The sequence below is a fragment of the Spermophilus citellus genome, assembly GCF_964194105.1.
Source record: "Spermophilus citellus genome assembly, chromosome: 1".
In the NCBI taxonomy this organism is placed as follows: Eukaryota; Metazoa; Chordata; class Mammalia; order Rodentia; family Sciuridae; genus Spermophilus; species Spermophilus citellus.
In genome coordinates this window covers 34943058-34965468 of record NC_138182.1, presented here as the reverse complement: position 1 = coordinate 34965468, position 22411 = coordinate 34943058, and the positions used below count along the sequence as shown (strand labels likewise).

At 40.7% G+C, this 22411-nt stretch overlaps 1 protein-coding gene across 1 annotated transcript; it reads left to right on the top strand.

Moving 5' to 3' along the window:
• Window positions 1–1369: 1369 nt before the first annotated feature.
• On the top strand, window positions 1370–21542 carry STOML3 (stomatin like 3; the record flags this gene model as incomplete). Its single annotated transcript, XM_081278937.1, has 7 exons — window positions 1370–1421; window positions 12606–12709; window positions 12791–12863; window positions 16093–16175; window positions 18018–18221; window positions 19902–20036; window positions 21315–21542. 7 exons carry the CDS (start codon window positions 1370–1372, stop codon window positions 21540–21542), a joined length of 879 nt encoding a protein of 292 aa, XP_081135063.1.
• Window positions 21543–22411: the final 869 nt, after the last annotated feature.

Here is a 22411-nt window from a genome sequence, read left to right as displayed (position 1 = left end):
CTTTAAGATGATGTTGCTAGGAAGAAAACAGAAGAGACAAAATGAGGAGAGATCGGAGTCTGTTTTGTGTTGTTTTGCTTTCACACAAAGGAAGACACAATATTTGGGATATTGTTATGAGAAAGATAAATATTGGGAAATTGGAAAACTGGTGTTTTTGGTATTGGAATAAGCTGGACATGGTTCTTGATTCCATGTGATGTGATGAAAGAAAGAGTCCTGGCCAGGAGCCTAACTCTGGATTCAAGAAAAGGGTTTGCCATTGTGAGCCATAATCCTTGACCAATTATTTATTCATTCATTCAACAAAAATCACTGAACATCCGCTATGGGCCTGTGTTGCTCTAAATGCTGCAGATGCATTGGTAAATAATACCAAACCTAATCACTACCCTCAAGGAAATGTGCAGTGTAGGGTGGGACCAGCAGGCTTTTCCTGCAAAGGGATAGCTAATCAATATTTAAGGTTCTGCAGGTCAGATGGTCTCTGTCGAAAATAACTCTACTGATACAGTGCAAAGGTGGCTGTACACAATACAGAAATACAGGGTATGGCTATGTTCCAGTAACCATTAACTTTAAAAAAAAAAGTAAAGAGGTAGTGGAGCCAACTTGGCAGGCAAGTTGTAGTTTGCCAATCCCTAGTCTACAAGAAAAAAACAGATTCAAGTCAAATATTTATGTCTATGATACCATATGCAAAGTCCCTGTGGCAAGAAGACACATCAAGTCTTAGAAGGACTGATAGCGGGAATGAACGGGGTGTCATGTGACTGAAGCTGGAAAAGGAGGGAGGGACAGACCAGCAGGATCTTCTAGAACATTCAGATCTTTGGTCTTTACTGTCCTAATAGTTTATACCATCTTGGATTATTTTAAGAAGGAAGATAACAGCATTAGATATAAGTTTTAAAAGATGTCTCACTGTATTGTGTTGAATGAATTGGATTAAGTTTCCTTTTTTAAAACGTAAGGATGGATATACTTGCCTTGTGTATCAGGCATTTCATTATAGTGACCAATTCCACAAGGTACACAGAAACGTTTCATAAAACACAGATGACACAGAGAATTACACAGTTATATCTTATAGGAAACACGACCACCAGAAGTTCATATTCTTTTGGATTTCCTCTATGAACAAAGACACTGTGAACTCATGAAATAAGTCTTTTGTTTATGTTACTGGGCTTCCTTCACCAGGGTAACTAGTCCTCAGGGTGCTCACTGAAGAGCAGGAACTTCCCTGGCTCTCTCTCACTCTTTTTGTTCTGCCTTCTCGCAAGCACATCTGACGTGCTGCCCACAGTCCAGGCCTGGCTCTACACTCATGAAAAGTTGCCAAGTATAAAAGCTTCCCAAGCATGAGATGGATGCTGGGATGTCTTCGCCTGAGAAGCAGGATAAAGACAATTTAGTGGGTATGTTCCTCTCTCCTGTTTTAAGCACGTTAATGTTACAGAGGAAGCAAAGCATGAATTGTAGCTTAGAGTTACAGAGTAAGCATGAGGTATAGGTATTGAAATTGGCTCCAATTCCATTTAGAGCCCATGATTTTGGATTCCTTGTTTATGTTGGTTCTATTTGCTTCTTGAGTGACCGTCTATAATTTGCTCCTTCTCTTCATTTTGAGATGGAATTGATGTTTATATTTGCATCCTTTTTTTTCCACATTAAATAGCAAAGATATATTAAAGATGTATTCAAATACATCTGGCAATGCTATGATTTAAAAAAAGCTGGTTTGAGTTTCATCATGTTTGATAAATGCAGAGAAGTTGTGGAAAATGAAACCAGCCCTTAAGTACCAACTGCTACCTTACATACTATTAAATATTAGAGAATAGTTTGCTTACGTTATGTTTTCAAATCTTATAGTACTTCTGAAGTAGATCCTCTTATAATCTGACTTTACAAATGAGAAGACTGAGTCTTAGAGGGTTTAAAAACTTGAAGGTCCAGCCAGGCACAGTGGCGCACACCTATAATCCCAGAGGCTTGGGAGGCTGAGGCAGGAGGACCACAAGTTCAAAGCCAGCCTCAGCAAAAGCAAGATGCTAAGGCAACTCAGTGAGACCCTGTCTCTAAATAAAATATAAAATAGGGCTGGAGATGTGGCTCTGTGGTTGAGTGTCCCTGAGTTCAATCCGTGGTACCAAAAACCTCAGAAAAACCTTGAAGGTCCGGAAAACCATGATGATGATGTTGATGCTATGCATATGTGCATATGTATCTAATGCACACTTTATACCTTATGTGACCAAAAAGTCGTAGTCTAAGTTGGAAATTGAGAACACATTTATTATTATTAATTTATAAAAGAAAAAGTGTACTTTAAAGTCATTTACGCTGTTGAAGTAAGCATAGCTACACTGATATGCTGCAGGCAGCAGATATCACCTGGAAATGGTAGTGGAGGTGGAGGTCTCTTCCAGGATACCCTTTGTCATCTTTTTAAACAAGATGTTCCTTGAGACAGTAAAGATTCCGTTCTAACAGGTTAAGACAGTGGCTGGGAAGGTGGCAGGATTGAAGTTGCATCACCAGTGAGATATTTGAAAGCATTCATAAGTTTTCTTGGTTTTGATCTTTTAATGTAACGAAAAATTTGCTCTATGGCAGAAAAAACAGGACTAGGACTTCTAGTTTACAGTTTCCAGTTTCCTGTGGCTTTGGATCATTTTGACTATTCTTTGAGGTTTGTGGAGTAAGTTTGCCCTCACTTTCCTCCAACTAGGATGCACTAGACAGTCCTCTACATAGTACAGGAATTCCTACTTGCAGGAGATGAGGGAATTAAATGAGAACTGAGTCCTTGCCATCACCCCCAGCAGTGGTCTTACCAGTAGTTTGCTGCTGGCATGTGCCAGCTTTAAAAACGACCCATGCCAGGTGTACTGCACATGCCTGTAATACCAGCAGCTTGGGAGGCTGAGGCAGAAGGATCTCAAGTTCAAAGCCAGCCTCATCAAAAGCGAGGTGCTAAGCAACTCAGTGAGACCCTGTCTCTAAGTAAAAAATACAAAATAGGCCTGGGGAGGTGCAGTTGTCAAGTGCCCTTGAGTTCAATCCCCAGTACCCCCTACTAAAAGCAAAAAAACAAAAAACACTCATGCACATCTCTAACTTCAAGTTCATGATGTCACAAGGATGCATTAGAATCAACTGGTGCTTGGGGGTTGGGGGGTGAAGGTGTTATTTACATGATTAGAAGTGCCTAGAAATGAGGGCTGCCCCCTCCCAGTAACCATGTTGTTAAACATTTCCTAGCACACTGCCACTCACTAGTTTTTGACACTCACTCCTGCCCCCTTTTTTTTCAAAGTGAAATTAATTGGAATCTAGAATACTCAAGTCTTAAATATTCTTCTTAACATTAATATGCAAAAGAAACTTTCTGGGGAGCTTGTCTAAATGCAAACTGGTCCCTCCCTCCTAAAAATTCTAGTACTCTAGGTCCAGCTGGGTTTGAGATCCTGCAACTAAACCAGCTCCAGAGAAGTTGCCAGAGCCTATGCTTTCTGACCACTGTATTTCTTTTAAGCAATTTTGAACTTTCCTGAAAAATGTTCTTTTTGAAATAGGTTCATACCTATTTCAGAGAAAAACACAAGAGGGAAAATGAATTTCAGATGATGAAAAGAAAGTGTTTACCCCTAGGGTTTTACTTAGATTTTATGTTTGATGTTCAAAACCCTTGATTCTCAGCAGAAAGAACCAGAAAGCTGCTGAATTCTGTTGCCAGTTTAATCTTCACAGGATTGAAGGTGAATAGAGAGAATTGTTAATACACCTTCCCAAACCCAGGGAAGGTGATTGTTTCACTCCGAACATTTTATTTTTCTCCAGGAAATAATCTGATCTTCTCTTTTTCTGCAAACACAAAAAACTTTTTTTTTCACTTGACATGCTTTTTATTTTGATTACTTTTAAAAATTATATTAAAGGACTAGGGTTGTGGCTCAGCGGTAGAACACTCACGTGTGGGGCCCTGGGTTCGATCCTCAGCACCACATAAAAACAAATAAACAAAATAAAGGTATTGTGTACAACTAAAAAATAAATATTAAAAAATTATATTAAAACCCAGAAAATTCAGAATTTTAAGCCTATCAAAAATTAAGAAAATTAAAAAAAAAAACGAACGAAAGAAAGAATTTTCACCATTCAAAAAAACCATGTTTCATATTTTGGTTAATTTTTTTCTAAAATTCTTTCTATGCATGCATGTATTGCTATAATTGGGGTCTTACTGGCCATAAAATCTTACTACATAAAATTCTACTACATGTTTCTCTTAACATTTTACCATAATGATTTCCCCATGTTTTTTTTTAAATTTAAAGCAATTATGCATAACATGAAACACTGTGTGTGTGTGTGTATGTGTGTGTGTCAGGGGTCACTTAATTATCCCACCATTGTTGTGCTCTCCAGGTGTTTTCGACTTTACTGCTGGTAGAAATGACACCATCATGAGCATATTTAAGCTTAAATCTTAAGGACAAAGTGCTTGTACTTGTTGTTAGCAGTGCTGTTATTTTAGAGAGGACTGGAAATGTGGGGAGCATGGGGACAGTAGAGAATGATGCAAGGAAAACATTTTCTCTTTATTTTCTTCTCATAATGATGTGGGGGTGCGGGGACAGAGAGGGAGAAAGCACGACAGAGAAAATTCGAGGGCATAAGGTTCTCAGCTTAATTGACTCTCTTGGGAGAAAACAGAATCTCGTCTGATGGATCATTATTTCCAGACAAGAGCAGTTCAAACTCCGTTATGTTACTGAGCATTATTCTGAGACTTCAAAGTGGGTACCCGGGCACCGTTCACTTCACTTGTATGGCATCTACTGTGGGTCAGGAGGGGAAGACATAAAAATAAAACACCTACCTTCAATGCACTAAAAATGTATAGGGAAGACACAGGAGTTAACGAGAAAAATGACAATGAAATAGGAAAAGGGATGACAGAGGTAGGCTCAGAAATTAAAAGAGGGGCATCCAAAGGTGGGGATGAGAGTCACCTTCCTAGGAAAGAAAGTGATGTAAGTTGAGCCCTGAGGCTAGGTGACATAGGGGAGGATGTGGGATGCAAGAGGGGGAGCTGGGGACCCAAAGGCAAAAGGATAAATATATGCGAAAACCTGAATGTCCTTCTCTAGTCATGTTAGCATGTTAGCTGGGTCACTGGACCCATAATGGAGACCACTGTGATCCCTGCCACCTGAGAATCTGAATGCTTGCTGTGCTAAGAGCCTGTGTGTCAAGCCTGTTTCTAAATGGCAGCCTTGGGGTTGTAGCTGCATTGGGCTGGAAAGAATGGAAATCATAAAAAGGGAGCTGTGGGGCATGACTGGGAGACGGGTGCTGGGGACCGGGCTATACGAGGGGGCTTGCACTTTGTGGGCAATGCTTAAATTCTTAAGCTGGGTGGTGGGTATAAGGCATTAACTGCATTGTTTTTACAATTTTTTGAATGTTCTATTTCAAAATATATACTAAGTATTTCTTTATAAAGAGACCAAATGGTGAAAGGAAATCACAGTGGATGATATGTTTTTATCCACTGTGAAACCGTATGTTTCAACTGCTAAGCACAGATTCTGGAACTGAAATGTACATCTTTTAGAAGACTCTCAGGATAACATCATATTGTGCTCTCACAGGGCTAGCCTGGATGATAAGATCACCATCCACCTCTGATTTAGTAGTTCTGAACCAAAGACTTGGTTTTCCTGCATTTTTTCTTTTCTGTTTTTTTTTTTTTTTTGTTGTTGTTGTTTTGTTGTTGTTGTTGTTGTTTTTGAGACAGGGTTTTCCTAAGTCGCTTAGGGCCTTGCTAAGTTGCTGAGGCTGGGTTGGAACTTAAAATCCTCCTACCTCAGCCTCCGGAGTCACTGCCTCTCTGCATTCTTTCTTAAGGTTCCAAAAGTTATCTGAAAGTGGTTGAAATGTCAGTAGCTAGGTTACTTCAGTGGATAAAAATCCTCAGCAATCTAAATGTTTCATTGTATATTACTGAAAATTTAGTGCTTGCACATACATAAGAACCATTACCCCACAGAGAAAGCGGCGGCACAGAGAAGGCCAAGGGCTGAGAAAGGGGAACGCTGTGGGCGTATAGTCTGGAATTAGATATTGGTGTGGCTGCACAACATTGTGAATCTACGAAAAATCACATAAGTACACAACTTCAAAGGGTTTTATTGCACACGAATTATATGGCTCAGTGAAATAAATTCCTCAAAATAAATATATTATTTATTTGGTAACAATAAATCAATAAATAAAATATAAATTGCCAAAGAAAAACTTGACTGAGCAGTTAATCAAACAAGGAAGATTTTACTTAAAGCTATCTCAACAGAGGAGAGAAGCCAGAAGGTTGTCTGAGCCCAACTCACTAAAACTAAGGGTGGTTGGGATTTTAAAGGTTGGGGTGAGCTAAAAGAAAAGTTATGAAGGACTTTGTGTGTAGTGTGGGGGTGGGGAGGTCTTAGCCATGTGAGTTCACTAATATGCTTCTCAGGTCTTTATTGGAATATGACATTTATAAGATGGAGAGAAAGGTGCCCACTGAAACTGAGCTCCTACTTACTCCCCACAGAAACTGGGAGAGAAGTGCACTATTTTCTTTGATGCTTACATGCAACAACAACAAAAAATCCTGAAAGAGAGTCTCAGATTGCAAAACTGGAAAGGGAATTTTTGAAGTCCTCACATCAAATCTCAAAGGTGCATAGGAAGAATTCACACTGACAAGTTTTGGGGGGGAATGCTCTAAGAAAGGAAAGATGCCTGTCAAAAGTTGAATGGAACGGAGGGGCTCTAAGGCTGTCTTGGTTCAAAGCACAACCTCTTGGAAAACCCTGGATAGGGATGGCAACAGAGCCCAGTCATGTGACTAATAGTTCTTCCCACGCTTTGTTTTACCTGATCCTCACAACTAGCTGTTATTGTCATTATGGTCATGCTACAGAGAAGAAACCAAGATGTAAGAGGTGAGGGGCTGGGACAGAACAAGAGGCTGTCTGGCCCAGGGCCTGTTCTTCTCATCCCTGCTCTGCATGTCCCCTGTCTGCCCGCAGGCTGGCTTTACTGAGTGTTTTCTATTCTCTTCTTTCTAAGGATGCAGAGCAAGCAGTGACATTCCATCCCCAGAACTGGCCCAGTATTATACACTGTGGCTTTTATTTGAATTATTTATTGGAAGATGACATATATATCTTGAGTGTTTGACTTGGGAGACTGAATATACAAAGGGACAATGGCGAGGCCATATATAAACATGGAACTATGGCCCGTAATTTGCAGCTATTTGCGCAGGAAGCTGGCCTGTATATTTCAGATTTGCAGAAAGCCAGATTGCTATCTCTAATCCAGGAAGCCAAACAACTTCTGTAAGAATCAGCCCCAAGTGGCCAGGACTTGGTTCAAACTGACAGCTTGCCTACTTGTTGCCCTTACTTCCAACTTAGGATGCATCAGAGAAATCCAAACATGTATCCATAGCCGATCCCAGAGATGCCCCACTTCTGGTTGGCCGCCTACGGCTTTCCTAAACCAACAGTTTCCATCTGGGTGCACATCTGAGCCTTCCCTGTTTTCCACTCGATAGTTTTCCTGCTTCTGCTGTTTTGGAGTCTCTTCAGGTGATGGTGGCTGAGTCCCTGCCATGGCAAGCTCTGAGTAAAAAGTCTTTGATTTTCTCATTTGGCTGGTCTTCATTTATTTCTACACACTCTAAATGTGTAAGTTTATGTTTTCGACGCCCACATAAACACACAGACACATCTGCTTACTTCTTTGGCACACAGGGCTGTATCTAAGCACCAAGGACAGAGCCCAGAGCTTACCTCTGCTGGTGCTCTTGGGTTTGCCTCACCGCCTAAGTCAGGAAAAGTAGACGTAGACGTGAATTGCTGTCAGTTTGTGGAACTATGGGTGCCATCTTGCCTAAAGAGAAGTCAGAATGATGGTGACAATGCTGCCAGGAGGCCCAAAACAAAGGGTTGGCCTTGCTGACCTCTGAAGTCCTTCCAGTGGAGGCTCCAGGTCCCTCTCCCCAGGGTCATGGCCCTGGGCCTCAGCTCCTGTGTGGTGGCTCTACTTTTCTCCTTGCAGACCGAAAGGAAGTCGTTGACTAAAACTCTTCTGTTCTTTGTCACAGTACTTGGACTCCAGATGGTGAGTCCCACAGCTTATTCTTCTTAGAGTCCGCAGCTCTAGCACCGTGCCTGGCACATATCTGGTAAAATAATTGCTAAGTGAATCCATGAATTAGGGGCAATTTGTTGGAGGAAGCAAAATCCAGTTCTCCCCAGGAAGTAAGCATATGATAATATGGTTTTATGGTTATGTGGCAATTGTCCCCAGAAAGTGTACATACGTTGGTGGATTTCGATAAAGCAGACAGTTGGGTGTGGTCAGAGCTTTGGTATTTTCTTCCATCATCCTCTCAGTCTCTAGGGAGGGCTCTGGCAGGAGCCTTGCTAGGTTGACCTGAAGGCAGTAGGGCAATTTCTGAAGGTCTTCCAGAGCTAGCAAAAGCATTTCATTTCATTCAGAATCATAACCCTCAAATCCAGTTCTCAGCATAACTTCCTGGTGGGAATGGATGTAGGGGGTGGAAAGGTTACCTGAAAGATTTGCTCCCTTGGAAGCTACAAAGATAGTACCTTGGGGTCTCCCCCAGGGCTGTGAAAGCTCCTCAGGCTGAGCTGGGAGGCTGCAGGGTGGTGCACAAAAGCTCAAAGCCCCACTTTAGCACAGCTGATAATACCCGGAGGCCCCTCCAGTTCTCCCAGCAGCAAAGGTGCTGCTGATTCTAATGCTCAGCTGTAAATCTTAGAAAATTAATCACATTGTCATCTCCTTTCTCTCTCAGCATGCTTCTTACCTAACGGAGTCCAGCCTCCCGTGGACATGTAATGATGGGACTCCGGGGAGCCCTGTAGTTTTCTCTGTGATAAATTCTTATGCAGCTTGGTATTGAGGTTGAGGCTTTTTGGAAAATGTCCAGAATTTAGCTCAGGGCATCAAGTGTAAGCAGTATCCTTTTTGAAATCTCAGCTACACAGTGAGACTGTGCTGTGCTGGTAACATCAGACCCCAGAATCACCCAAGGTGTCTGAATACCAAATACCGCAGTGTCAGCAGGGAGGAAAGGCACCAAGGATGGCAGAGCTATGTGCCTTCTCAGCACTTTTATCAAGATTCCATGGAAATGCCCATTGACCGTTAAGGCAGGTACAAGCACAGTTATTGCGGCTTTGTTTGTAAGGGGGAAAACTGCAAGTAAACTGAATGTCAATAGACAGGAGAATGGCTAAGTAAGCCAAAACACAGATTTAAGATGGGAGAGTATGACTAAGGTAAATGAGTATGTAATGACTTGGAAAGATATAAAAGTTGATTAGGGTTTTTTTTTTTTTTTACAGAAGACGATTTTGTTTATTTATTTATTTATTTATTTTTGCATTACAATTTTAAATACAATTTTTCATATCTCGGTTTGTATATAAGATATGTTGACACCCAATTCAAGTCTTCATACATGTACTTTGGATAATGATGTCCATCACAGTCCACCATCCTTGCTAATCCCCTGCCTCCTCTCTTCCCCTCCCACCCCTCTGCCCTATCTAGAATTCATCAGTTCCTCCCAGGCTCTCCCTCCCTCCTCTACTATGAGTCATCCTTCTTATATCAGGGAAAACATTTGACATTTGTTTTTTTGGGATTGGCTAACTTCACTTAGCATTATCTTCTCCAGTGCCATCCATTTACCTGCAAATGCCATGATTTTGTTCTTTTTTTATGCTGAGTAAAATTCCATTGTGCATATATGCCACATTTTTTTATCCATTCATCCACTGAAGGCATCTAGGTTGGCTCCACAGTTTAGCTATTGTGAATTTTGCTGCTATAAACATTGATGTGGCTGTGCCCCTGTAGTATGCTGTTTTTAAGTCCTTTGGGTATAGAATGAGGAGAGGGATAGCTGGGTCAAATGGTGGTTCCATTCCCAGATTTCCAAGGAATCTCCATATTGCTTCCAAATTGGCTACACCAATTTGCTTAGGTACTGTGTGGTACATTTATCTAAATAAATAAATAAATAAATAAATAAATAAATAAATAAATAAATCTGGAAATCAAGTCAAATATTTTCTAAATGTAAATATATAGTGTGCAAATATATAGTGATTGGTCCTTAAAGACATACACCAAATTGATGATAACTATGGAATTTCTCTAGATGAAAGCAGAATTGAGAAGGGGAAGTAGGGAATTCCGTCTTTAGTTTTATATCTTTAGATTTTTTTTTCAATGAGAAGATATGGGCTATGTTACAAAAGGTAAAAAATGTGCTAATCCATAAAATACAACAAAGTTGTTTTTTTTTTGAGAATGCACAAAGTATCTTTTTAATCCCACATCATAATAGTCTAAAAAAGAACCCTATAAAAGAATATTTTTACTCAAAAGTTTTTAGTACTGAAATAATGTATCTAGAACTTAGATACTTTTCACCTATGAAAATACAACAATTGAGAAACTCAAAATTATCTTATAAGAATAAGACGTACACTGTTAGTGCAGATACAGGTGGGTACAGACTTTTTGAAGGACATTTACCATGGATCAAAATCATAAATACTAGTTCATTTGGCCTAACACATCCACTGCTAGATATTTATCCTACACAGGGCACAAAACAAAAACAAACGAACAAAAACAAAAACAAACAACAAAAACAACAGATGTTTAAAGACATTCATCATAGCACTGCTTGCAAGAGCAAAAGCCTAGGACTCTTCTAAGGATTAACAAATATGGCTCAGGTCCCAATGAATCAATAGCAGTAAAATGGCTAAGTAGGGATGCTTTTGAGGAGATATCATTTAGGCTCAGAGACTTTGGTGTCCAATAGGGAAGAGGAAATGATGCCCTGAGTCTCTAACCTGGGCAATCAGGCGGGTTGTTAAAGCTTTTACTGAGATGGAGATAACATGGTATTTAAGGAATTTCCTGGGTGGAGATAACTAATCAATATAATTGTTCTCCTGTCCATGAGGAGAATGTGTCTCAATAGAGAGAAATGTAGGGATGAAAATGGGGATGGTTGTCAAGGAGAAAAGAATGGGGGTAATGAGGATTGAAAGGGAGAAACTTTGCTGGGTGCAGTGATGCAGGACTATAATCCCAGCGGTTTGGGAGGCTGACACATGAGGATGGAGAGTTCAAAGGCAGCCTCAGCAAAAGTGAGACATTAAGCAACTCATTGAGACGCTGTCTCTAAATAAAATACAAAATAGGGCCAGGGATATGGCTCAGTGGTTGAGTGCCACTTAGTTCAATTCCTGGTGCAAAAAAAAAAAAAAAAAAAGAAAGAAAGAAAAGAAAAAAGAAAGGGGGTGGGGGCAGGGCATAGAGTGGTGAGCATAGAGAATTCTAAAATAAGAGGATCAATCAGACATGCATGTTTTCCAAATAAGCATCTGAAAAATTATGTATTGATGTAACTAAAACTACAGTTTTAGGTGATTGAGGTAGGATTTGAATTCAGTTTCATCTCATTGCAAGGCAGTATTCATGAAGACAAAGTACCCTTGCCATCATAATGTGTGATTAACCAAAAGAAATTTAGTGCAATAAGTCAATAAAACAAAGTTCCATGAAAAGTGAAGAATATCAGCTATCAAGATCCGACAAGTCCCTGGAATTCCTGTCCATCCATAAAATAGGAATAGTAGTGGTAATCCTTGTTTACTAATGGAGATGGCAATGCATGACGAGTTATCTAATTAGTCCTCATGAAATCTTCTGAAGTAGGTAATTTCAATCCCCATCTTACAGATGAAGAAATAGAGACCTACAGAGATTGAGTGATTTATGTAAGGTCATATAGTTGCTAAGAGACTTTCATAGAAACTGATACCTAAAGGCTCTTCAAAATATACTTCCACAGCCAGGTGCTACACATCTGTAATCCCAGTGACCCCAGAGGATGAGGCAGGAGGATTGCATGTTTGAGGCCAGCCTCACCAAGTTAGTGAGGCCCTGTTTTAAAATAAAAAATGGAAAGCACTGGGGGTATAAGCTCAGTGGTTAAGCACTTCTGGGTTCAGTCCCTAGTTAAAAAAAAAATAAGAAAAGTTTTTCCATGTGCTACATTGTTGCCCTCTGGGGATAATAGTACCTGCCTACCTATCTACCTACCTCTAAGTTATTTTGAATTTCACCTGGAGAATTCATGAGGCTCAAGAATCTGAAGGTTCTGATGTGGGTGATCCATTGGACCATATTCTGAGAAAAACAATTTTATTTCTTTTGAGAATAATAAACCATGTCAGCTGTATAGAAATACAATGATAATTATTGTTATTGATTGCTATGAGACTTCTCTTGGAAGGAACAGATCGGTTTCAGTATCTAAAAACCTGAAAACATTGTGTGCTTGTCTACATTTAGGGGTATGGATGGATTTGGGTCTCCTCAGTTGTGTTGCCAGCCCTCTGGATAGTTTCCTCACCTACTCAGCTGGAGGCCTCTTGAAAGAATTGCACCAATCACAGGCTTGCTTCTTTCTCATTTCTTAGGCATCAACAAAAAACAGCTGGGTGTCTGTGGCTGGATCCTGTTTTCCCTCTCTTTCCTGTTGATGATCATTACCTTCCCCATCTCCATATGGATGTGCTTGAAGGTAATACCCTGGGAATTAAATGGGGCTCACCATATTAGCCAGCAAACCATTAAGACTAAATGCTGTCCCTTAACCTCTTAGATCATTAAGGAGTATGAGCGCGCTGTTGTATTCCGACTGGGACGCATCCAAGCCAACAAAGCCAAGGGACCAGGTATGACACAGTGGGTACTCCTATCGCAGATTACGGGCTTCCCTTACTTCTGCTGCCACCACCACTATTTTTCCTGGTGGCACCGACTGGAACTCAAAGCAAAATCTCAGGAAACTGGAGCTCTTCTGTGTAATAAAAGGATGTGCCCTTCTGGGAGTGGCCACCAGTTTGAGAGATTAGAAATCTGGATCTGTTTCCAAACTCTTCCCCTGAGAGGGGCTGTGAATGTGAGCCAAGCTGGTGGTTATGATCCCTGGACACAGCTTACCAGGGCCAATAAGAGCATGTCAGGACAACAAGGGGAAAGAGTAAATGACTGGGACTGGTGGCACATGCCTGTAATTCCAAGCTCCTCGGAGGCTGAGGCAGGAGGATGGTGAGTTCAAATCCAGCCTCAGCCTCAGGTACTGAGTAACTCAGTGAGACCCCGTCTCTAAATAAAATACAAAATAGGGCTGAGGGCGTGCCCCTGAGCTCAATCTGCGTTACCACCCCTCCTCCCCCCAAAAAGAGTAAATGGCCAACATAGACCATTAAGGTACTTGGAGCCAACATTCAAGTGGTTGGGATTTGATTCTTACTCTTTGAAAAGGGCTAATGGAAGAGTAAAAGGTAACTTCCTTTCATGGCAAGTAGACCAACAGACCAACAGAGCTGGAGACCATACTAGGACTCCCTTTGTCTGGTCCCCTGGTTTTCAAAATAAGGAAACTGAAGCCAACATAGGTCTGATGATTTACCTAAGATCATTCTCACAGTTGGAGGTAAAGATGAACTTTCAGCCTTTTTGAAATCTAGTGTAGTTTCATTTTTATCTTTTCTCTAAAACTTTGGAAGGAAAAATATTCCAAACTGTTCATGTTATAAAAAGATTTTTTTTTCTTTGACCAGGGTGAAGGTGAGGGTGTCAGTTCAATATTTTATTTCTAAACTTCTTACTTCTAAACTTCTTAGAAATAAGATATTGATTTAATTCTCACAAAGTCTCGGTGTATATTTAGTTGAACCATACAAAATTGCTGTTATTTGTTTCGGTTCACAAAAAATGGCAATTCCATGTGGTTAATTTTAATATTCTTAAAAGACTATCAAAAAGCATCTTAAGAGATGATGTTTTTTAGTTCTATTTCTCTGGTAACATTTGTTTTTGGCTTCCTCTTAGGGTATATTTAAGTAAAACTTTTGTCTTTCTATCTACACTACAAAATCTCTGGGGTTAGAAAGGTTTTTATGCATAGTGATATTCTGTGTATTTTGTATTTGGTCAGATATCTGCTACATGAAAAAAACCTGAGATGCTTCAAAAGGTGAAACTTGTGAGTGACACTTGGCTATTTTAAGTAATACAATCTTACTTGTCGAATTTCATAAAGAACCCAAGGAAAAGAGAGGAACACCCATTATGCATTATGGATGTTCTTATGAGTTTGCCAAGACAGCAAATGTAAGAATCATCCAGCAGAGAAAAGATATAACAAAGTTATCCTGTTCCTAGGTGCTCAGATTATAATAATGATGTGAAAGAGGCAGAAAAGCCACAACTTGGAGGACTCTGGAGAAAAATGTGTCTCTTGTAAATGAATTTTCCCAGAAGATTTCGCTACTTAATGTCCCAGGATAACCAACCTCGTCATACGTGTCTCTGGGGCTAATGAGTTACCTCAGCATGTCATAAGGACAAAAGGGAGACGAGCCAAATTGCTAACGGAAAACTTCTCCACTTTTGCAAATTATTCTTTAATAATAAAAAGAATTAACAATAAGAACTTCGACTCCTTGAGCACCTATTACATACCTATTCCTACCATCTTGTATGTATTAAGCCACCAAAGCTCAGAAAAGTTGAGTGAATGTTCCCTGTCACAAGGGTGCGAAGGGGCAAGGCTAGGACTTAACTCCAGAAGCTCTCAGGGCCGTGCTCTTAACCACAGAGACCTGATACCAAAAAAGCAAATAAATAGGGCCGTCGTTCTTACCACAAGTCTCAGAAATGTTTAGAGACCAAAAGGAAGAGAACATTCCAGTAGTGTACTCCGCCTGTGCTGCTGTTCCTTCTCATGGTGCTTACTTAACCTGAGAACAAAAACAGTCACACAAAACTTTCCTGATAGCAGAAATGGATTAGTGTCCCCATCCTGCTTACATACCTTGTGGTTCTAACCCTTGTAATTCTTATAATAAAGAAAGAACATCCTCACTGTAATGCTGAGGATTCACAGGGTCCTCTAATGAGTTTTTTTATACCCACACTTCTCTGAGGACACCAACCCCAATGCTTCACAAATGCAGAGAGAAGGAAAAGTGTTTACAATCACAGAATGTTATTGTCCTCCAACCAGAATATGGCTATGTTTTGCAAAGCATTGGTTTCAGGAAATCTGAGACCCTGGGGTGATTTATTTCTCCTCCTCCTCCTCTTCCTCCTCCTCTTCCTCCTCTCCTCTTCCTGCTCCCCTCCTCCCCAGCCCCCTCCTTCTCCCCTCCTCCCCCTCTCCTCCTCCTCCCTCTTCCTGCTCCTCCTCTTCCTTCTTCCTGCTCCTCCTCCTCCTCCTTCTCCTTCTCCTTCTCCTTCTCCTTCTCCTTCTCCTTCTCCTTCTTGTTCTTCTTCCAGTGATGGGGATTGAACTCAGGGCCTCAAGAATGCGAACAGCACACTCTATCCCCAAACTATAACCCTAGTGCTTAAAAAAAAAAAAATTAAAATTTTGTTTCGAGTCAAGGTCTCACTAGGTTTTCCAGTTTGGCCTTGTCTGCCTGTCTCAGACTACCAAGTAACTGGGATTATAGGTGTGCACAATCATGCCCAGCTTTGGGAAAATTTTAGTTCAATTATTCCTTCAATACACTTGAAGATTCTGAGAATGTTGGCACTCACTAATATTCAAGACCAAAAGTCTATTTCCTGAATTTTTTATATTGTACCTTTATTATAAGAAAACTAATTTCCAAAATGTCCTTTTAAATCAACATCAAATTAAACACTTAGAAAGAAATAGATTGTTTTTAAAAATCGAAGATTAAATGCCAAGGGTCATTAGCATTTTACCAAAAGACTTTAATTCTGAGGCAATTCTTTTTATTTTTTTAATCCCCAAAGTTGAATATGTTCATATTGAAGATCATCTAAAACATATACAGCCCTGTGAAAATGATGTATCAAACAGCTGGGATGCTATTTGTTTTAATTATTATCAATAGGTAAAAATTTAATGAATTTTCTGTTTTGTAGGTCTGATCCTGGTCCTGCCATGCATAGATGTGTTTGTCAAAGTTGATCTCCGAACAGTTACTTGCAACATTCCTCCACAAGAGGTAAAAGGTTATAGATTTGTTACTAGAAATAAAACCTACATCTCCATTACACGGGCAATTGAATTCTTATAGTATGTTTTTGAACAATAAGAGGAGAATGAACTGAATCCCCAGGGACCTGCTCTGAGTGCTTGTAGGTGGCTCCTAAACTACTGGGCTTTTTGTTTTGCCAAAGGAGTCCAGGGCAAGACCCGAGAACTAGAAGACTTGAAACACTAAATGACCTGGATCAAATTATATTACATGCATGTAGGAATATGTCAAAATAAACCCCACTATTATGTATAAGTATATTGCACTCATAAAAACATTAGAAAATACTAGAAGACTCGGAATGACCAAATAAAAGAAAGTCTGAGAGAAGACAGTTGGTAGGGAAGCTGGGTTGGAGAATGACTAAACAGATGCTTGAGAGAGACAGATAACTCACCATACAAAGAGCTGAAGAGAATGGGGGCAGAGAGCAGTGTTTGGTTATTTTATAATCCTTGCCATCATCATCTTTTAGCAGTTGATAGACATAATAACTTTATTTATTTGTTTTTATGTGGTGCTGAGGATTGAACCCAGTGCCTCTCATCTGCTAGGCAAGCACTCCGCCACAGAGCCACAATCCCAGCCCTATTTTCTAAGATTTTTAAAGTAATACCTGTATTAATCACCTTTGCTTTTTTTTTTTTTTTCTACTGGGGAATGAACTCTGGGGCACTTAACAACTCACCCCTGAAAGCGGGTCTCACTGAGTTGCTTAGGGCCTTAATAAATTGCTGAGGCTACCTTCTACTGCAGCCTCCTGAGCTGCTGGGATTATAGGCATGCACCACTGTGCCCAGCTCACCTTTGCATTTGACCTTAAGTTGGTTTATGTTTGGATGCAACAGAGCAGACAGGTGTGGAGACAGAGCAGAGGTTGTGAAGGGCTTACCTGTATTTGGATTTCAAATGATTCTTGAAATACTATAATGAATGACCAAAACTAATAACTGGATACTAGCAAAGTCAGAGTTACTAATGATTAATTTGCTTTCTCATAACCAAAGTGAACTGTTGGGGAGGGGGAAATAACTGTGAGTAGATCTACAATGGGAGAAGGACTTAGGGGGAGGGCAGAGATAATGAAAAGACAGGACACCCAATCAAGACTCAACGACATCTCCAGGGCCTCTGTCAGGAACCACAGGACTGAGTGCAGAATTCAGCTCCATCACAGCACCTGGAATGCTTGCTGACCTAGAGGAGAAATTTTCTGGCTCTGTTGTGGACAGTTCTGGCCTCTGTTTTCCATGATCCACGCACAAATCACTCATTTGCTCCAAAATACCTTGTCACATTATTCAGATTGATCAATGCTGAGCTTCTCTACAAATCTGAATCATTTGTGCTTTACTTAAATATAGAACACGGTCTCTGGTGCCATCTATGTTTTCTAAGCAGTATTGCTTCATCACATCTGAAAACTGAAAACCAAGTACATTACAGGTATCAGGAAACAAGTGTTCTCCATCTACTTAGAAATAGAAGATGATAGAATTCCAAAAGAGTTCTACTAATCCTTAAAATGGGGGTCTCTATTCTTACCTTGGCAAGTCAAGAGCTTCTGCCTATGGGATGTAAATGTTCTCTAAGATGAAGTTACAGGGGTTGACAGGGACCAAATCTGGGTTGGAATGTTGTTACTGAGTAGGATGAGGTTATATTCAACCTAGGACAGGATTTGGTGACTGTTGGCATGAACTGTAATTAACACTTTCCTGTGAAGAAGGGCTTTAGGGGTTGGCTATCACTCTTTCCATTGCTGTGAATGCAACTCACGTGTGATCTTGCCTTGTTTTTGCTCTATAGATCCTCACCAGAGACTCTGTGACTACTCAGGTGGATGGAGTTGTCTACTACAGAATCTACAGTGCTGTCTCAGCAGTGGCTAATGTCAACGATGTTCACCAAGCCACGTTTCTGCTGGCTCAAACCACTCTGAGAAATGTCTTAGGGACACAGACCTTGTCTCAGATCTTAGCAGGGCGCGAAGAGATTGCCCACAGCATCCAGGTGAGGACTCCAAGAATTAATACCCTGCACCATAGTTAATTTTTCCTAATTATCAGAGACTATCGATGTACCCCCTCAACGTGTGTTAACACACACAACACACACAACACACACACACACACACACCACACACACAGAGCTATGCTAGAGGTGGGGTTCTATTGGTGATTTTGTTTACTTATTACAAGGCATAGACTTAAATATCTGGGTAGGAGAAAGGAGCTATGAGAATTGTACCCCTTATCTCCTTTCTTTGGAATTCACAATCACGGAATAACGTTGTACCTTTTCTGAGAAGGTTAGAGACCAGACTTATTTTCAATTTAGATTACTCCAGAGGAAGCATAGCCATTTCCCAGGCAGCCCCTATATTCCTACATTTTAGTGGGGTGTGGAAGTCAGAAGAGGATTGATCTGAGACAGCAGAGATATGCCTTGTCTGAAAAGATTTACATCATGGCACCAATATCAATAACAAGATTAATGATGCTGATCATCATCATTATTGTAATAATGATAATAGGGACTTCATTTTTAAAGGAATGGTAGAACCCTTCTGGAATCCTACCATCTTTAATTTCTAAATAGATATACAACACTTGTTTCCCTGATACCTGTAATCCAGGTTGCAGGTAGCAAGATGGAGCAGGTATGACCTAATTTCTTGTATATTCTAGTTTATAAATTGTGTTTCTGTATTTTCTTAACTTGGTTGCATTTTGATTCTCAGCTTTCTTTCTGTAAGTTAGGACTCGGGTCATTCTTGGCCTCTTGTGCCAAGACCTCATGGTTTTATGAGGTGATGACAATTTTGCATGACAGGTCCCCATCTCCTTTCTAAGAACCTGCTGAGTTTGACAACTCAAATGTTTCCCATTTAAAGCCAGGTCACTGGCTTCTCGTGAGGTCTCATCAACTCTTGATGTCCTGCAGAACCCACAGAAGGGAAAGGTACTCTTGTCCTTTCTTCCCCAGGACAACCAGTTAGATGTCTTTCAGAGTTTTAAGGTTTTACAAAGGACAAGAATATCTTTACTGTAAGCTTCTTTAAAAATGCACCCTAAAAATATGTCCTACTTAAAAAAAAAAAAAAGAAAACACATCTTGTTACTTGTTTAAAACTGGCCATCAGATAGGGATTAAAGAGAGTAAGATAAATAATAGCTTGAAAAGTACCCAATAATAATATCCACTGAGTCATTGCTAAGTATTGATAGATACTTCATATGTATTATCTCAAAGCCTCACACGAATCCTCATGACAGTCCAGACAGGAACTGTTCATAGGTGAGAAAACTGAGAATCAGAGAGGTTAAGAAGCTAGTCCTGTGATTCATAGCTGCAAATGGCAGAGCCAGGACAAAATTCAAGCCTCTCTGAGAAGCTCACCCATTGCTGTCTGCTTGATATCAGTGACAGCGGATCTGAAGCATTGTTCCCAATCCCCATCATATACTGATATCATATGCTGATGTCCTGTGGGATGGTTGAGGGGTGGGACCTTCTAGTAGACTACTCACTGAATTTATTAGGATTTGTTCATGAAGCCTTCAAGGGATTCACTTCAATTCCAAGAAGGGATCCATAGGTTTGGGAAGAATTACCTTCCCAAAGCATCAGAAACTTAACATCAAGTCACCTGTCTTCTGATCAATGTCTTTTCTTTTGATTGGCAAACAGACCATGCTTGATGATGCCACGGAGCTGTGGGGGATCCGGGTGGCCCGAGTGGAAATCAAAGATGTCCGGATTCCGGTGCAGTTGCAGAGATCCATGGCTGCTGAGGCCGAGGCCACACGGGAAGCCAGAGCCAGGGTAAGGGCCACTCCATGTACATGACAGGGGAGGCTCCTGGTGCTGGGGCAGACAAAGATGGAGCTGAACAGACGATCAGGGTTGCTCTGTTATTTTTAAAGAAAGGCTTTTTTTCACAGATTTAATGGGAATTTCTTTCAATCTGAAGGTAATGAGCATAGCAACAGGTCAAGAGGATGCTCAGCAACATGTTGAACAATTAGCAATGTAGGGCCCAATGCTGGCTGCACCCCAGAGTCTCCTAGAGAACGTAGCAAAAGACTTCGGCTCCAGTGAAGCAGAATCTGGGCCGGGTTCAGGGACCAGCCTTTTTATAAAGCTGGTGTTTCAGATGTAGCCGGCATGTTGCCTGTCTTGTGAACACCATTGTTTTGGTGCGTTTCATGATACTGGATTCAAAGGGAGTAATCAAACACAACCCAGGTTAGAATTACTAAATGTAACTCCACTCTTTCCCCCGAATGTCCTTGAAACGGTTGGATCTGTAGTCTTTGTGTTGATGGATTTCCTGAAGCATCAGAAACCAAGTGAAATCAGAAACCTTCAAGCAGCCTCGTGGGAATCTTATTTGTGAGCTGACAAGGTTGTTTTCTCTGTCCTTATCCATCCTGTACTTTGGTTTATCTGCTGAGTTCTAGCAGTTTCCCAGCAGAGACTTGGCAATGATGGACAAGACATCACTCTCCCACGGATAGCGGGTACCCACGCTGGGGGCGATTAAGCCTGGCCAAGTTGTTCTTGGGCAGTCTGAGAACTAGGAAAGCAGAGTATGAAGAGAGTCCCAGGCTGGCACTTTCTACTACTTGTAATCAAGAGCTCAGAGAACTGGGAACAATTCATGCATTGTAAGAACGAGACTAGGTTGGCAATAGAATGAAATAACAACATCTTGTATGATAACTGAAAAACAGCAAAAAACCTGGTTGGAGCCCTTGAATTTTAGGCTTCTCTAAAAATGAATGCAGTAGGCAGTGAGGCCCCTACAGGCTTTAAGAGCATTCCTAGGATGGATGGCCAAGTATTTATTTGTGTTAAAGAGAGTGCTTTCATTTTTGTTTGAAAATGAAATCTAGGTAGTCATAATTTGTAAAACATCTATTCTGACACTGTGCAACCTCCTCAGTTTCTCCATTCACCATAGGATATGATACTCTTATCCTAGCCAAAAGCCAAGGAAACATGTATGGCAAAGCAGGAGGATGGGGGACCTATATCAGCACAGACCCAGAAAAAGAAAACTCTAGTCACATTTGTAAATGTTTATTTCTGTCATTTTAGGTCCTGGCAGCAGAAGGGGAAATGAATGCTTCTAAATCTCTGAAGTCGGCCTCTATGGTGCTGGCCGAGTCCCCCATAGCCCTTCAGCTGCGTTACCTGCAGACCTTAACCACTGTAGCCACCGAGAAGAATTCTACCATTGTATTTCCTCTGCCCATGAACATACTGGAGGGCATTGGTGGTATCAGCTATGACAATAACCACAAGAAGGTTAATGACAGAGCCTGAGGTCCTCCTGAGGTAGCCAGTCCATTGCTTAGAGAGTTCTTTGAATCCTGTGGGGGAAGCCAGCAGTTAGAGGCAGTGAAAATTATAGCACTATTCATGCCACAGTCACTCCATAGCTGGAATAATTAGCAGGAAAATGTGTAGAGCCTATTAAATAAAGAAAAAAAAGGAAAATGAGGGTTGTATATTAGTAATAAAACATAAGCAACTTTGCAACATTCTTATATTATTAATGAATAGTCATTCTGAGTTATAGCAGGAACTTTCTCACAGTAGGGAAGGAAATCATTGGTTACTGTGACCAAGATGCAAAATTACTAATTGTTTTAAAAAGAAGTACTCTAGATCACTTGTAAAGTAAAACAAGTCTCATGTGCACACCATGTCTGAAGTAATTACTTGCTATATCTCTGACAGTTGCAGGAAACCCCCTCCATGCTAAAAATTATGATTGATTTTGATATTAAAGATAAAAAACTTCAGCTGCAAACTCGGCCTGGCCCCACAGGACAAATTGCACTCAGCTCAGGGCACCAGGTCTGTTGCTGCAATGCAGGTCCTGCTGGGAGTGTTGACCAATCCCCAGCCTCCCAGCACAGTTGTCAGAGGGCCGAAGAAGACACAGTTAGGTGGACCCTCCTGTCAATTATTTGCTTTCAAGTGAGACTGCTTATAAAAGGCTTCAGAGGTGGAACCGCTGGGGAGCTTGTCCTTTGAAGTTCATGTTTCCATTCTGTTGTTAGTCTCAAGAGTCACTCATACCCCAGAATTATTGGCAAACTACACCATTCCCCCTCCACCAAAGAACCTGCTACAAATAAAGAAGTCATAGCATGTGAATGTACTTAAAAACAATGCTTTGTTGGAGG